General features: G+C 40.9%; 1 protein-coding gene across 1 annotated transcript in view; it reads right to left on the reverse strand.

The window, feature by feature from the left end:
• The window catches only part of PTPRT (protein tyrosine phosphatase receptor type T), a 1,804,620-nt gene that overhangs the window by 174,084 nt on the left and 1,612,274 nt on the right, over nucleotides 1–18,262 (reverse strand). The window contains exon 21 of the mRNA XM_069243772.1: nucleotides 4,064–4,151. Within this exon, the coding sequence (XP_069099873.1) occupies nucleotides 4,064–4,151 (88 nt within the window). The remainder of the gene's footprint in view (nucleotides 1–4,063; nucleotides 4,152–18,262) is intronic.

The raw sequence follows: 18,262 nt of genomic DNA on the forward strand, positions 1-18,262 counted from the left end.
CTCTTTTGAGTGATGTTTATCCTCAAATTGGGCTCTTTCTTCTCTGGTGGCCATCTTGGGAGATGTATTTGTTAGGATGCTCCCTAATTTCCTCAGTTACTGCAGTATCCTCAGTAGAAACTGCTCTCAGTTTTCCACATCAATTCCATCAAGATGGCGTTCAGATGTGCTACACTTTTGGCATAAATTTAAAATGTTAGCACAATTGAAAATGCATGTTTCGATCTGCATGTCAGAATGTTTTAATAAAATAGAAGAGGAAGATATTTGAGAACTCACTTAAAACCTGTCCTCATTTTTCTTTGTACAGCACTAATCATAATTTATATGACAAAATGAACCCCCCCCCCATTTTGTTCCTTTCTAAATTAAAAGTTTTACATTTTACCGGTTTGATTCAATCAAGAAGGCTTCAGGTGTGCATACTTTTGTCATAAGTAAAACTGTTAGTGCTCTACTTGTTCTTTAGAACAGTGGAAGCCTGTAGTCAAGCACAAGGGAATCAACTGACATGCTGGTTCTGGTGGAATTACGATTTAAAGGGAATGTCAAACTTCATTTTCATGTGGCTGAGATAGTGTGAATGTACAGAAAATATGCTGCCATTTTAGCTTCTAGAGCACCATCCATAATCTCTATGGGACAATCATGAGGAAAGCGTTTTCTCTCAAACACAATTAACAAATTCTCAGTAGAAGGCTTTTTCATTGGGTAAAATCACCTTAGCACACACAACAATTCCTAAACTTAGTATGGTACCATCAACAAATGATTTATATTGTAACTAAAATCTGTTATCAACCTTTATGTGTTCTTCTTATGATCCTAAAAACTTGCCATTCACTATAATGCATTTCAAAAGGTGCTATCATGTATATTGGTCCCAAAATGTCTGCCAGCAATACCTGGTTGAAGTGCTGACAGCCAATCAGATCTCACCATGAGTGAGATATGTATTTAGGCTTTGCCCAGAGGTACAAATGTATTTATCCTTTAATAGCTCAAAAGCTAATGAAAGGATTTACACCAAATCACAAAAAGGGCACTTTCTGAAGCTACCTTTTTGCCAAATTCGGTGTAATTGCATCAAGCGCTACGAGCTGTAGTCATGTGTAATAATATCTATGGAAACTGCATGGGCAAAAGGTGTTTTGGGACTCCCAACCCTTTTCTGAGCCCCCACTTGGCAAATCACATGAAACTTTCAAGAAAGTAGCTGAAGTGAGCAGCAAGCTAGTTTTGATAATTTTGTGAAGATTTGCAATTTTTTCATCCTGCCCCAAGTGGGTTGCTGGTCTCTGCTGATGAAGGGATTGACCCAGAAACACGTGTCCAGAGGTGATTTTATAACCTAAGGCCTAGAATAATGAAACTGCTTAAAGACTTCACTGTGAGTTGCTGGCTTTGCTTTTTCTTCCCATTTATATAACCTGTTCGGAGTGCGCTTTCACATGAGGACAACTTCGTTTTTGAGATTATATATATATATATATATATATATATATATATATATATATTAAACCTAGTGGCGTTCACCACTAGGTAGTTATAGTTAGGACCTACCTTTCATAGACTGAGCATTTTTTGTTTTGCCTATAACTATGCTGCAGTTTGACGCATCATCACAAAATTTTCAGAACTTATAGTTTTGTCAGTTCAGCTGCTGTCTTGAAAGTTTCGCGGTAATCTGTCAAGCAGGGGCCGAGAAAAAGGGGATCCCAAAATGCATTTTCCCCATTTATTTTTCCATAGGAATTTTGGACATGACTAAAGCCCAAATCGCTGAACGAAATTACACCAAATTTGACAGGAAGCTAGATCTTAGTACTCAGATTGTGCTTTTTGTGATTTGGTTTAAATCCGTTCTGTAGTTTCTGAGATATTACAGTTTAAAAAATATAGAATCTAGTGCTGCAGATTTGGATTTGTAGATTCGAGGGAAAAGCAAGGCCTTTATTGGCTGGCCGCAACCTGACAGAAAAGTTGCAGCTACCATTTTATTTGTCGCATCGGCTCAGGGGTTGGAGAAGATGAGTGAAAAAACACATATGGGGTCATTAGACCCCACAGAACACATAGAGGGGTAGCTTAAGGACCTCTAATGGGCAAAACATTTCCAAACTGTTTTTTCCCCCCAATCCGTGGATCCACAGGTGGATCCACCGATCCAGGAATTCGCAAATCCAGGGTTGGACCTGCGAATCCAGAGAAAAAAAAAAAAAAAACACCTACTACATCCAAGCTCATGCTGCGCACGTCGAAAGGCCGTGCATAGCTTGAGTGCATGCAGGAGGGTTGGCCTCCGGGCCTGGCCATAGTCTAGGCCCATCAGCCAACCCAGTCTCTGCTACTTCTATTTATGTCTGTGCATGCTAAAAAAAACATAGAAATTCACTGAAAAAAAAAGGTTATAGGGACGTTATAGCTAGGTCCTGTCTTTACTCGTGCAAAATGTTAGAAATTCAGCAGTTATAGTTAGAGTTATTTCAAGTAACTATAACTCACGCCTTAAGGTAACTATAACTCACGCTCCATCATGCACAGTTTTTTTCCCAATAATTTGACTGCTAATGTTCCATTTATATTGATGATGATCTTATAGAAGTTGTCATGAGTGCTGTAATATGTGGAGTAATTAGCAGTGCATGGCAGGGACATGAGTTATAGTTACCTTAGGGCACAAGTTATATTACTTGAAATAACTTTAACTATAACTGCTGAATTTCTAGGGTCTTTTGCAAGTAAATTCAGAACATAACCTGTAACCTTTGTTTTTTCAGTGAAAAAATATATATATATATATATTATTAAGATACACATACAGACATAAGAAGACTAAGGGCCTGAGTTAGAGTTTGGCTGATGGGGTTATTCCATCACAAATGTTTTTTCCTCATTTGCATAGAGACATGGAACCATATACGTTTATATACACACCGAACTGTGATATAGCAGCGGGTGGAGAGGCAAGTAAATTGCTTCAAGAGACACTGACTGTGCGTCACATATGGGTCAGTTAGGGTGACCCCCCTACGGAGGCCACTGGAAGTAAAGCATGAGGGCCCCAGTGAACCCCAGATATCCTCTGCAGGTGGGTGCAGTCACATACTGTAACCACATACATGGGAGACCTGTACACCTTGATAGGAAGGTTGAGGTTGCACTGCTGGTACAGGTGGACTGGTATGTTGAATCAGCTGATATGATTTCAGCAAAGGGCTGTTGACACTGTAGGTGGAGGTTCACGCTCTCAGTTGGAACAATGAATATCTGTCATCTTGCACACGGTCCAGGCCTGCTCTGGGTGCAAACACTAAAGGATGCACACTGGCGCAAACTGGGGCAGTGCACCCAATCTGTGACTCTCTCAAGAGTCCTACTCCTCTATATCTAAAACATGCACATAAGAGACAGAACAATTAAATTATATGTTCTGGAATTCCCTGAATAAAACACATACTCAAGTAAAAGAATAATTCAACAAGCCCTACAGCTAACACACATGGGAACATATGCTAAGAGACACACGCTAATGCACAAACATATAAACCCACTCGTACTTAGGGAGCAATTTACAAGACAAACACACACATAAACACCATACACTGCAATACATTGCAGTGCTGATCTACTGGCCTGAGTAAATGTGCAAATAACAGGAAGGCAGACAAGAGATCTCTTTGCATAAGTACAGTTACATAAGGCAAATATGCCCGAAGTCAAAAGGTCTCATTCTGAAAGTATTACATCAGAAATACGGTCTAACAAGGATATATCATGTGCAGATCCTCAGGCGGATTCACATATTTACGGGTCTTTTAAGACACATCGCAAAGGTTTTATTCTGGAGGTTGTAAAAAAGATCGCACTGTCCATCCGAAGATAAAAAGTGTGTTCAGCATTGCTGTCTTAGAACCAGAACCGAGTCAGATATTATGTCAACCCACGTGAAAATCGTAATGGGAGTAATATAAATGGTCAATGTCTGCTGAAAGCCGGGGGCAATTGAATGGACCTACTAGGCGCCTAGTGTGTTTGTATAGTGTATCGAATCTGCACTTACAGGAAATTATGTTACCATATCTGTTCTTATTGCGGTTTTCGTCCTCCTTGGCTGTATCCCAAGATGCCGTCTGTCCTTCGGGAAGTGCCTATGGATAAAAGAAAGTTTTACACTGATTACTAACATCTAAACCACCAAGCACTCTATTGAGCAGTGTGGGTGGGAGTGCTCAGTAAAGGTTGCGGAAATGTCAGGTCCACTATTCTCCTTACTGACATTCATCCTGGAAAACTTTTGAATAGTTACAAAGTTTTTTTAAACTAACAGAAAGACATTTTCTGTAAACCCCTTTCACTAGCAACAGGATGTAAGAGGCATCCACTATAAACAGCGGGAGGTGTGAGGTATTATTCCCTCAGATCCTGTAAAATTCCATGGCTTAATCCTCAGCAAACTCAGAGCCATGTTCTGTACGAATGCAAGTCACCTTGGTAAACAACAAGCAGCTAAAGATACGGTCCAGTGCAACATTTCCCAAGAGTTTACATTTTGGATTAAGGGGAAATGAGGCGATTGCAATGTCTGGATTTTTTTTTTTTCTACGCTAATTTTCAAAAGTGCAGCTCCTGAAGTTTAAATAAAAGGAGGCATGCTTTAGTGTCCATTAGACGCACGAAGAAACAATGTAGACTCTGACACAGGCACATGAGTTGCAGCTGGCAGACAGGCACCACTTATCAGATGCCCCACATGTCATGCTCCAAATGCCTTCAGGTCTAAAGTCCTGAATACCTGCTCCCTGCCCCACGCTTCAAGCCCACCGTGAGAACTGTTCCCTCCAATGGATGTCTTTATTTGTCCCGACACTGACCATTCCCCTGTCTCCTCCACGCACCTTGACGTACGCGGGGCGGATCACAGGATTCAGCACAATTCTCTGTGAAAGTGTTATAATGCAGCAGGATAAGACGGTCTAGGGAGAACCGGGCAACTTTCATTTTGCCTCTGGGAGAAGTTCAGAACTTTGACTGCCAAGCTAGGGAAAGGTTTCTTGACTTTGCCAAATTTATTGATGAAGGGTAACATTTTGCTCAGCCCAACAAGCAAAGGGCAAGCACATCCTTGTTTTGTGTAAAGTTTAGCAGCCCTGGACTATTGCTGCAGTCCAGATTGTGAGTTTGGCAGGCACTCACAGAGGTTTTTATGTTGCTGTGGGAAATCAGTATATCGTAATATTTGGAATTGTAATGGGAACAAAGCTGCCCAGTTCTCTGGATGCCTACTTAGGAAGAAACATGTTTTGGATTTTTAGTTGCAAGGTGTTTTTTATGTCAACATATGCTGTCCTTTTCTCCTTCCATTGCTTTCTAACCAACATCTCATTTTTTTTTTTACTTTACGTTTAATTTTAATAACGAGCACATGTCCTAATCATTACTTACCTTTTTAGATCATTTCTAACATATTTTTAGGTTAAATCTGTTAAGCAAATGGACAATATAGACAAAAGCGAAACTTGTCAACAAAAGTCCTAAAATGGGAGAACCCCGGTGCCCCGAAATCATAAAACCTGCCCATGAGGGATTGGTGACATAAGCAGTAACATCTTAGTTTTTAGGAATAGTGAAATTCAATCATGGCACTGCTGAAAGATGTAACATTTCGGGCCAGATGTATGAAAGCATTTTGCATTCTCAAACGGTGCGAATGCACGTTTGCAAATGCAAAATGCCGTTTCAGAATGTATGAAATACATTCTGAACGCAATTTTAAGGAATCGCTGAAATAGCGATTCCTTAAAATTGCGACCCTGTTTAGAGAGGCCCAAATTGCGACTCTCTAAATTAGAAATCGCAAATAAGGATTCCTTATTTGCGATTCCTTAGCACATGTATGAAGCAATTCCTAAATGCAATTTTGGCATTTAGGAATCGCTAATTACCACCAAGTTGAAGTTGGTGGTAACCATGGACACGTAAAGCACACATGCCCTTTTGGCATATGTGCACCTTAAATGTCCCCAATTTTTTTTTGGGGGGGGTGCAGCAGAGGGAGCCTTAGCCCCCCAGCACCCTGGGGTTTTGCATTTCCAAAATTGCGATTTCTGGTTCAGAAATTGCATTTTTGGGAATGCAAAAAAATCGCAGAAATGGGCCAACAGGCCCATAGCTGCGAATGGGTCCGGTATCACAATTTGCGATTCGGTAATAGCATTTGCAATTTTTAAGAAATCGCTATTACCGATTCGCAAATGTGATACATGGTACTTTGCAAGTCGGAAATAGCGATTTCTTAAAAATCGCTATTTCCGAATCGCAAAGGGCCTTGATGATACATCTGACCCTTCGTTCTCTGTAATAACAGGTAATGACGGCGTTCGCCCAATAACAAATTTTTACTTAGAATAATTCAGAGACCGTAAATTATTTAGAAACTACCCTTGAACTTAAAAACAGACGTACATACATACCCCAGTACATAAGCTTAATGAGATAATAGATGACTGCTGCAGTCAATAATTGAATCAGTACAAAGGCCTAATTACTGAGACGTTGAGGAAAGCGGACATTGATGTGACATTGAGCAAACATTGACATGTTTGACAAAACAGAACCTTCTCCCCTGTGTCACTGGCAACTGCAGGTTTAAACATAAGTGATCATATTTGAAGTAAGCACATTTCTGAAGTTTTCATTGTAATTTATATTCTGCAAATTCAGTTACAGTGTTATGTTTCTTGACTGCAGGAAACCTTTCTTGCTACACGCCATGGAAAAACTATTCAATCACATGTCGATCTTAGCATACTTTGCATGTGTCACATACAAAGCAATACATCTAACCATTTCACTTCACATTCGAAAACACTGCACAATAGAACATATTTCATTTATCACACTACACCACACCCACCTCCACCGCATGCATCACACCACACCTACACCAAACTAAGGCTCATCACTTTCAGTTCACAAGGCACCACTTCATGGAACTCATATCGACCTTTCACAGCACTATATAAATTTAAAATATACAACCTAACCAGAAACTAAATATCCTCACTGTGCATCCCACCAAACCACAAAATGCCATACCACACCAAATCATATCACAACACTAAATAACATACAACCCAGCACTCAGCAATCAGTATTTCACTTGCTATTCTACCACCCCCATCAAAGTATGCAATACCTGGCAAACTCTGATAATATTCCAGTCACAGGATTCAATATCACAGTACAAAATCAGCTTCTCTTCTCTCAAGCACACAGACAGACGGACTCCCCTTCATATACACTCAATCACACACATACACACGTACAACTGTTGGCCCATTGCAGGAAACTATCTCGTCAAGCACAACGAGATGCCAGAGATTCTGGGTTTTCAATAAGTCTGGAAGAACATTTCTAGCTTAAAGAGTACTCTAGATGGAAGACAGAATTCGTGACTCACAGGTTGCACTGCTGACTCTGTGTTCTGCTTTTGCATCCACGGTGCTGAGCAAAACTAGTGACTACAACAGTAATACCCCTTATTTTTGCAATCACAAAAAGGACGAAGAGCCTGAGGGTAAAAGAACCTGAGGACTCGGAAAACATGTAATTCTAATATGTCAGTAGCTATGTCTAATGACAAAAAAAAACTCCAAGACAGATGGGAACTTGAAAAACATGGAGAAGTATAACTCATCTGAGTAAAAGTAGATCAGTAATGTACACATCAGGAACATTGCGTTGGGAACTAAAAGGACATTGACAAACAGTCTTAGTTAGAGTTTGGTGGATGGGCCGATCCCAGGAACTGGAGGATAACCCACCCACCATATTCAAGAGCCATAGGCCACAGTGCACTCGGAATACAGTGGACAGGGTATAGCCACATTTGTGATGGAATATCCCACCAACAACCTCTAAAAAAGACCTAAAGTGTAGTAGGACGTGATGCAACAGGACAGGAAAACACACGGGTTGGTGGCACGAGAATAATTACATTTTCATTTTAATAGCAGGTCAATAATACATGAATTAGAGCAAATTGCATAATTAATTAGATCACAATTGAGACTGAACAGTTGTCCACAGGGAAACAGAATCAGGCCATAATAATTGACTCATGCCTCCTGATCCCAAATCACAGTGTAATAGACAGACAAGGAAAACTTAGGAGCATATTTAAGAAAAGTGGCGCTGCACACAGTACAGCTCCATTCTTCTTGCACCCCTTAGCGCCCCCCTACTGCCACCCTGTGTGCGCCATATTTAGATTACGGCACACTATGGCACAGGGTAGTAGGCAATAGCGTGATATTTTTATGACGCTATTGATGTACTCTGCACGAGTAGCGCCAAAACTTTGTCGCTACTCCTGTAGAGTACGTAGGGGCCCATTGTAATCAACCGCATGCCCCCTTTTAATGTCGGCTCTCAGCAGGCGTTAAAAGTGCTGAAAACAAAATACGCATGAAAGTCTCTCAAATTTCCTTGCACCATTTTTTCAGCACCCCTAACGGGGGGATGCCCCTTCTGCATACATTATGCCTGGCGCAGGCATGATGTAGCACAAAGGGTTACAAAGGGTTACAAAGTGGCGCAATGCATGCATTGTGCCACTTTTTAAATATGTTGCATCATTTTTGGCCTTCTAATGCCACGTTAGCTTAAAAAAATGATGCTAATGTGCTTTAGAATGGCTGGAGGGGTTCTTAAATATGCCCTTAATGTATAAACCACTGAGGAACTACGCAACACAAGTCAATATACACAATATGTAATGTGGCTATTTCTGCTATTCTGAGAGAACTCCTTGAGGTTTAGCCCCATAATATAATTGTTAGAATACTGTCTGAAATAAATATTGTAAATTAAATATCGCCAACAAAAATCTCGCCCTGTTAGAGTTAATAAAAAAAATGTAGATCCAGTGTGATGGTACTATTGCCAACGAAATTTAGGAGACAATTTTGATGTTACCCTAGATTTATGTATATAATATTCTGGAAAACAGCCCTCCACAACAAGCCAAAAATACAGACACAAGTAAGTAGGTAATCTGGAATTTGTAGAGTGACATAGGACCCATGAAATATATATCAGGCTCCAAAGCATTTGTATGGCAAATTGAAAAATAGGACTCTGTCTATGGACCTTTAACGTGGGGGAAACACTCTCCCTCCACACAATATCAGGAGCCGAACCAGAAGATGTTACTGGACCCTCCAGTGGGTAAATGCGAATGTGCCACAGAGGTCTAGGAGGACAAGATAACGATTTGACATACAGTTTGATACACCAAAATATGCAAGCATAATATATTGTTATATTTTGCAAAGGTTGGTGCTCGCATATGTTAGGAATTAAACTCAGTTTGTATATAAGAATCAAAACGTTTTCCCTATATTTTAAAACGTGCAACTTTTTGTGAAGTAATTGTTACCCATTTTGAAAGGGGCAGTTTGAGGTAATCTCTAGTTCTTTATAGTCCATAACATTACTGTCTTTTCAAGAATTGAAGAACTGTCCCTGCACAATTCACATCACCATCTCTGATGTTTTGGAGTATTAATATATGACCTGAGATTATTCAAGAACCTTCAATATGTAAATGCACAGTTTCATACATTTTGTACTATGCCCCCGTTAACCTATTTTCTACGTAAGAACAATATTTGGGAACTAAGGAAATTACCACATAGGGAGATGTGGCCCAGAAAGTTCAATCGTCATGCAAATAGAAGCATGTGCAGAGTTCGGAACTCCAACCTGTGATAGTCAGTTCCCCGCTGTTATTGCCAAACCTGTCAAACTTTGTTGAGGGGGAAAGGCCTGTGTGGAATTGAATAGCAATAAGGCAACCATTCATAATTTAGTGTGGTAAAAACAATTCTGCTCGCTAGTCATCATATCTAAGTTTAAACGCACAAGCAGGAGATAGTTAACACTCATGGTAAATACCTTAATTAAGAGTGTAAATACTTTATTCCTCACAAAGTTGTAACTGGGGTCCAAGTGATTTGCAGAGTGTCTAACAGTGGGTTCAATTGTCATGTTGGCCAGTAGTCTCACATACCCCCTCACTGCTGTGTTCCTGTTGACAAACATCATGACTAGCAAGTCAATGTTCAACCGGTGGCCCAAGATAATGCTAGGTCTAAATGGGGAATAAGTTGATCAAAGGGCCAATTTGCGATAATGGGCAATGGTTATTAATGCCACCTCTTTTTTCCTAAGTAAAGGAGAGCAAAATAGGCAACAGCACAATTTCCATCGACTTCAAAGACCCATCAGAAAAATAACATGGTGCATTATCCGTAGATAACATTGTGCAGCCGGCAAATGGTGGAAGGGGAAGATTTTCCTGTAATTTGATGACAACCTTTTCAAACAAAAATTGCCTTCTCCTAATATCAGGCCATTAGCATCTTTTCGCCCCCCTCTCGTTTACTCTAAGGAAGAGCATCGTGATTACTGGTATTTGTTACAACACGGAAAGTGCAAACAGATGCAGGCGAGTGAGAGACTAATAAGGCTGAGAATCTCCACATAATGTGTCCACCTCCTCCTGACACACTTGACGACATTTGAAGGTGTTACACTGTATAGGTAATGCATTGAGCATCTTTTTCTATATGCAGGCGTCGTCAGAGCCCATACCAGCTGTGTGTCATTCTCCGCCGCACTGGAGCTGAGGGAGAAATATGAATCTCGCTGATAAGTTCAGTCTTGACCCTTTCCAGGGTTTTGATGATCCCAGATTCATTCTTTCAATTGAATCATCTAGTATTTATTTGTCTTCCTTCTCACATAATTTTGGTCCCTCTTTCTGCCTTTTGACTATTCTCATCTCAATGGGAATATCTTTATCTCCATTCCCATCCTAGTTTCATCGATGTCATTGCCTAATTTCCATTCCCTACTTTAATAATATCACTAATAGCTTTGCATTCTCTTCTTATATTTATTTCTCTTGCCTAGCCACTTATATAGTGCCCCACTGTCCTTTCCTTCATTCCTTGCACTACCCAGCAGCCCAATCCTTCTCTATCCCGTTTTACTCCCCATCTCTGCATCACCAAAATTTCTTAACTTCAACCCTTCCCCTTTCCATCTCACTTCACCATTTTAAGTTTTGACTACCATCCACCCAAATGTCATTTCCTTCTCAACGCAACACTGTAGAAGGTACAGTATCTTTTTGATACTATAAATGAGGACACCATGTTTAAAAAATTAAGGGCCATATTTATACTCTGTTTGCGCCGGATTTGCGTCGTTTTTTTTAACGCAAATTCGACGCAAAACGAACTCCATATTTATACTCAGGCGTTAGACGCGTCTAGCGCCAAAGTTCATAGAGTTTGCGTCATTTTTTAGCGTGGACACCTACTTTGCGTTGATGATATGCAAGGTAGGCGTTCCCTTCTAAAAAATTACTCCGAGGCATGTGCGCCGTATTTATACTCCCGGGCAAAAATGACGCCCGGGAGTGGGCGGGTCAAAAGAAATGACGTCCAGCCGCTTTTGCGTCGTTTTTTAGCGCCTGGTCAGGGCAGGCGTTAAGGGACCTGTGGGCTCGGAAGGAGCCCAGAGGTGCCCTCCCATGCCCCCAGGGACACCCCCTGCCACCCTTGCCCACCCCAGGAGGACGCCCAAGGATGGAGGGACCCATCCCAGGGAACTTAAGGTAAGTTCAGGTAAGTATTATTATTATTTTTTTTTTGTGGCATAGGGGGGCCTGATTTGTGCCCCCCTACATGCCACTATGCCCAATGACCATGCCCAGGGGACATAAGTCCCCTGGGCATGGCCATTGGGCAAGGGGGCATGACTCCTGTCTTTGCTAAGACATGAGTCATTTCAATGGGGGTTGGGAGTCAAAAGAAATGGCGCAAATCGGGTTGAGGCGAAAATTTTGCCTCAGCCTGACTTGCCCCATTTTTTGACTCCCAAGTTCCATATTCCCCTACGCCGGCGCTGCCTGGTGTAAGTCATTTTTTTTTACGCACACCAGGCAGCTCCGCCGGCTAACGCAGGCTAACGTCATTGAATAAATATGGCACCCGCATGGTGCTTCAGAATGGCGTTAGCCGGTGTTAGATTTTTTGACGCACAACTACGTTGGCGCAGTTGTGCGTCGAAAAGTATAAATATGGCCCTAAGTACCTTAAGCACATGAAATGATGCATTTCTATTTTTCATCTAATGTGCTTTTCCCTTCTGTTCATGGCCAGTACTAGTCAGTCCACGCTATGGCCCATATTTATGAAAAAGTGGCGCATCAGACCTGATGTACCACTTTTTCTGCCCCACCCCTACTGGCACCTAAGAACACCATGGTTGCGTTGTATTTATAATGCAGTGCACCATAGCGGTTGTTAGCACAATAGCGTCAACATTTTTTACGCAATTGTGGTGCTTTGCTGCACTAGCATCAAAACGTTTGACACTAGGTTAGCAAAGTGCAAGGAGGCCCATAGATTTCTTTTAACACCTGCTCTGAGCAGGTGTTAAAAATTATACCACAAATAGCACAGTGAAATCTGTTACATTTCACTGCACCATTTTTGCAGGCCTCCGAATGGGGGAACACTACCCCTTACATAAATTATGCCTGGTGGAGGCATATTGGGACACAAGGGGTTATAAAGTGCGCAATGTATGCATGGGGCAGGGAAAAGGCCACCTTAGCATTAAAATAAATGATGCCAAGATGGCACTAAGGCTGTGCAAGGTGCTCTTTAATATATGCCCCAAAGCGTCATTTTAGACAGTATGTATACATGATGTACCCTGACATGTTTTGCTCATTGCACGCATTACTTAGGGAGTGGCGAGGAAAATAAACCAGCCCCCACTTTGTACAGCTTTAAGGGGCTTACTTACAAACTCTGTGGCACAACTGCCCTGCACCACTGGGAAAGCGCTTAAATGCACCATATCTACAAGATATCACTCATTTCTGTCCTCTCCACCTGTGCTGATGCACAAATTGCTGCCTAGCGCCAGTGCAGACACCCTTGAACCACGGTGTAATGATGCCTGCATTGTGATGATAATTGTTTTTGTGCAGGAGAGGACATCTTCCTGCAAAAAACCATCATGAGGTGTGTTTTTCTCTTTCTATGTGTGCTGAAGAATGGAGCACACATAGAAAGAGGACAAAACAGGAAGAAATAAAGATATTTCTCCCCGTGCATCACTTCTACGCCACCTCAGAAGTTGAGTAGGAACCTGATGCATTCCCAGACTTGTAAATCTGGGAATGCATCGGATTCCTTAGCGTTCCACAGGTGTTGCATGGGAACACCCACAGCAACACCCATGGAATGCCCCTATCACAATGTTTTATGCATGGAAAGGGGCCAATATTTAAAAGGCCATGAAAAGCTACACAAGGTGGCTTTATGTGGCCTTGTAAATATGAGATGGCACACTGTGCCTCCTGAGCATAAATATGACACCCCGGTGGTGCTGTGTGACGCTAGGGGCTTGTAAATATGCCCCTAAATATTCGAGCGAATTGAGCACGCCTTGAATTTCACATGGAAGCCAGTGAGAATTGCTAACCGGATAGAATACTAGCAAAAATTGGTCAAAATTAAGCATTTGCCAGCATGAAAAGAATTTGGTCAAAAGATGAATTCAACTGCATTTACTTATTTCTGTCATGCTTTCCTTTAAAAAAAAAATCCTTACATTCTTTTGGCCCTGCCTGTTCTTTCCATATTTCTTTTTCTTTCTATTTTTTCTGTACTTCATTCCATTCTCCTTTCATTCCTTTTCTTGTTTGTGCATCTTTCTTTCAGCCCATCTCGCATTCTATTAATTCTTCTTTCTATTCCTATTCCTATTTTCTTTTCTTTCCATTTTCCCCATTCTGTCATTCTTTCTTGTTTCATTTTTCATGACATCATCCTCTTGTCCTTCCTTTCTCCCTTTTTTCAATCTGTTTTCTTGTTGTCTTCCATCCACTCTTAATTCTTACTCCTCACCTTTCATCCACCTCCTTTCATCGCTCACCTCTTCTTTCATTATTTTATTCTGTTTTTCAGAGCTTTTTTTTTCTTTACCTCTTATCACGGTTATTTCTTTATTCACTGCATCTTTTATTCATACTGCCCTTCAATTTTTCTTCCTTTTTAAATTCCTTTTTGGCTTTTTTTCTTCTTTACATTCTTCTTTTGTGCCATTTTTAAAACCTGCTTTATTCCATTCTTTCCTTTGCACTGTCTCTCCATTTGCCTCATACCTTTTTGTTTTCCTTAACCATTTTAATGATCACCCTTTCTCTCACTGTCTTAGTTTTTTGGCTCCCTCCACACTGTTTGCCCCCAATCCCACAGTTGTGTCATGGTAATTATTCTTTCAGTGTTTGCCCATTTCTGTAGCTCTCTTGTTAGGGCAAGAGGCGTGATGTAGCAGAAACGTTAGCACTGTCCCTCATGTCACAGTGGTTAGCTATATGTGACAATCTATGTATTATGTTAATCAAAGCACTAATAGTTTGACTGTGAAGAGAAGCCATTTTAGTGTGCATTCTTTTATACTAGTGACTTAAACATAGGTGGTATTAAATAAATGTTTGAAGTATCAAACTGACATTATGTTATAATTTAGACTCTTAATAGTCTGTAAGCATTTCTTTCAGACTTTGTTCTCATGAGAAGAATGATTGGTAATAGATGTCTATTGCTTTCCACGTAGAGAGTTGTATGCATTTGACTTTGGATGTAGAACATCCTGGACTGTGGACTTGTAATTTAAACATTTGTTTAAATCTTGTGTGGAACTACATGGATGAATGCTGTTTGAATGTCAGACATGGGAAAATGTGAAGATGTTTCAAGTTGAAGTCATATAATTGACTTCTATTGGATGATGTCCCTTAAACATCAAATGGACTGCTATTTTGGCAAATCAGATTGTTTTATGAACTTTAAAATGTCAACATCCAGCAGGACTTTGCTCAGATTCCCTGGGGCAAATGTAACAAAACTTCCTTGCCATTTTTTGGGGTATGCTGAGCCCCTCGGAGATATGCATTCCCTTCTGCCTTTGCCCCTTTGAAATGCCTTGCTAAGTCTTAGAGATGTTTCCCTAACCCTTACAGAAGACTCTTGACCGAGCTTCTGACATGCTGACACTTCCCCTTTTCACCTACCTTTTGCTTACGTTAGTTAGCAACTTGTTCCCCCGAGATTATCTTTTTCCAAATTCTTTTTCCCTTTTTGTTATTATTGTCTTTTGCCTGCATGTGTTTCCTTGATTGGCTAAACTGTAGAGTTTTCCTGTGCCCAGACAAATTGAACTTCAATAATTTGAACTTCCTGTTTGCTTGTTAAATCTGAGCAACGTTTATTTTCAGTTCATCAAGTTATCTTATTGATGTTTTGTATTGTCTTTGAGGAGTGTCTTGTTCTCGTAATGTTGGTTTGCCTGAATTGGTTTTGTCGCCTTGGTCAATCCTTGGTGATTTTGTACCTTTATAACTTTGTCTTGCGAATTGTCTACATGACTTTGAGCTTAAGTTTGTAATAAACCCCCTTAACTTTATTCCTGACCCCTGTATTCAGGGAAATGAGGATGACCTGCTCATAGCAGGTCACGTGCACACCGGTGAAGTATTGGGTCTTGGCTCGGATTAACAGTATGTCCACAAAGTGGGGAATAAAAACATTCGGGGGATGACCCATAACAATGCCTTCGCAATGTTTGAGGCTGACGCTCAAAGCAGCAATTGCCTTTCAACAACCAGGCATCGCTGAAGCCACAGGATCAAGTGTGGCAGAAAAATAAGCCACTGGTTTGTTCGCATTTCCATGCAAGTGTGTCAACACTGAGAGAGCCTACTCACAGAAAAACAAAGAAAAACAGTTGTCATAATTAGGCATTCCCAGAGCTAGGGCTCAGCATAAGCTTTCTCTCCTCTCTTTGAAGGCACGTATGCAGCTGTGATGATCAGACACATCTTTGTGTGCGGCCTCTGTAAGGACTTGGTTAAAAGGGAAAAGTTTGGAATCCACTGGCGACAGTAGCCAACCATTCCCAGGAACATTCCGACTTCCTTCTGAGTAGCATGGGGATTTGTTTTCATAATTTCTGATATTCTTTTTTGTGACACTTTCTGCAACACCTTTCTCAATGCTGTAGTTTTGCTGGGGAAACTTTAAGTCCATTCTCTTCTAAATGTTTCAAGAGAGCAATTGTATCTCTCAGGCATGCTTCTCAAGTGTTTGATGGAACAAATAAGTCATCTATGTACTGCACTAAGACTGAATGATATGGCTTTTTAAGAGATTCCAGATTCTTTTTCAAGATCTAGTTGAAAATCAAAGGACTCTCAGTATACCCTTCCTTGTGGAACTCGGCACCATGCCAAAATTTGCACGCAAAGAGGAATTGACTTTACCCATGCAATGGTATGGAGAAAAAAGCTTGGTATAAACCAATCACAGTATACCATTCTCCTACACATGGAATATGGAATAAAATCACTGCAGGATTCAGTACCACATGACAACATAGAACAACAGTCTAATTTACCTTTCTCAGCTCCTGGACTTTGCAGTACTTTCCATTGAGCTTCTGCAGTCTTAGAATAGGAGAGTTACATGCAGTGGCGTAGCATAGGGGGTGCAGGGGGGGCCGGCCGCACCGGGCGCAACATCTTGGAAGAGACTAAATCCACGGGTTAGGGGGCGCAAATTACTTGCCTTGCCCCGGGTAAGGGGGCTCAAATTACTTGCCTTGCCCCGGGTGCTGACAACCCACGCTACGCCACTGGTTACATGGACTTCCCATTACCTCTTTCAGGATATCTTGTCCAATTAAACAACTTAACAGGAGAGTGATTCCGGCAATTGTCTAGAGTGTCATGTTAAATGGGGATGTTTTTGGATGTACTGCATTTGGCTTCACAGTTATTTTTATAGGTGAAATTCCTTTGATGAGTCCTATTTCCTTTCCTGAAAAATCCAATACCTCAGGTGTCACTGCGTCTTTTAAATCTTCAGGCAATTCATTGCCTGTCAGCTTTGGGTACATTGTGACACTTGGGTACTGCTTTAAATTGTACAAGCACATCTTTTTCATTTGTTTGGATTGCGATTCCTTGGGTGTGTAGCTAATAGAGCAGTTTAGCTTACACAGTAGGTCAAGTCCAAGAAAACATACAGGACTTGAATCACAGACCACAAATTGGTTCTCATCTTCAAATGAACCTATTTTTACGAGAACATATTCTGTCACAGGGTTGGTCAAAAGCTTATTTGTGACTCCTACAACCTGGATTTTCTTTCTCTACCTCTAGGCTGGACAAAATTCCTTACCCGATATGGAACTCCTTGCATACCACCAGTGTTCACCATCATCTCGGGCTCAGACTAACTTTCTGTGCAACTTTCAATTGCAGGAACATAACCTTCTCTTTCAACTTTATGTGCTTCAATTCCAATGCTTCACTAAAGTACTTTGCAAACCGCAGGATTTCATTGATCGGTCTGTACTGCCAAACAATTAAGTTGCTGCTGAATCATCTCACTTATGGCTGGCTTCAATTCTTGCACAAATCTAAACACAAAATTACCCACATCTTTGGCTTCTATTGTTTGTGTTTGAAAGCTTGCAGCAATCTTTCACAATAAGCATGAATAGACTCCTTTGATTCCTGTGCCGTCCTGGCAATCCTCCGCCAAGATCTTTTAGACATACCTTGGGGGTTTAATTACAAGACCCTGCATCACTTTTTGCCCCATAAAAAGTGATACACCGGCATTGCAAGGGACTTGTAAATAAGGCCCCTGTTTTTTCTGAAACTCAATCATTTCGTAATTCTTTTTTTATCACTTATTCAGGTGGTGCACCTGTTACTGGTTCTCTTGGAGGATCAAGGTCTGGACAAATAACATTCAATTTGAATTCAGTTCACAAATCACTCAAGACTACAATGTCAAACATAATATTCAAATATTCCCACAGGCATTCTGAAATTTTCACAAATCTCTCTGCTTCTACAATTCCACTGGTTTCTCTCTCAATCTCAGGTAATCATTTGTGAATGACAGAATATCACTCCTACTCCAGAGTACATGAACATAACCTCTACCTGGCAGCATTTTTACATTGTCCTCAGCTTGATTTGCCTCTGCCGGAAGCACACATGGATTTGATTTCTTCTGATCTTTTTCTTTGCCCATCTACCTTCCCCTTTATCTATAGCATCCCATTTCTAAATGTACGCAATCAATTCCTTAATGTG

This window comes from Pleurodeles waltl, chromosome 7 (assembly GCF_031143425.1).
Source record: "Pleurodeles waltl isolate 20211129_DDA chromosome 7, aPleWal1.hap1.20221129, whole genome shotgun sequence".
Classification (NCBI taxonomy): domain Eukaryota; kingdom Metazoa; phylum Chordata; class Amphibia; order Caudata; family Salamandridae; genus Pleurodeles; species Pleurodeles waltl.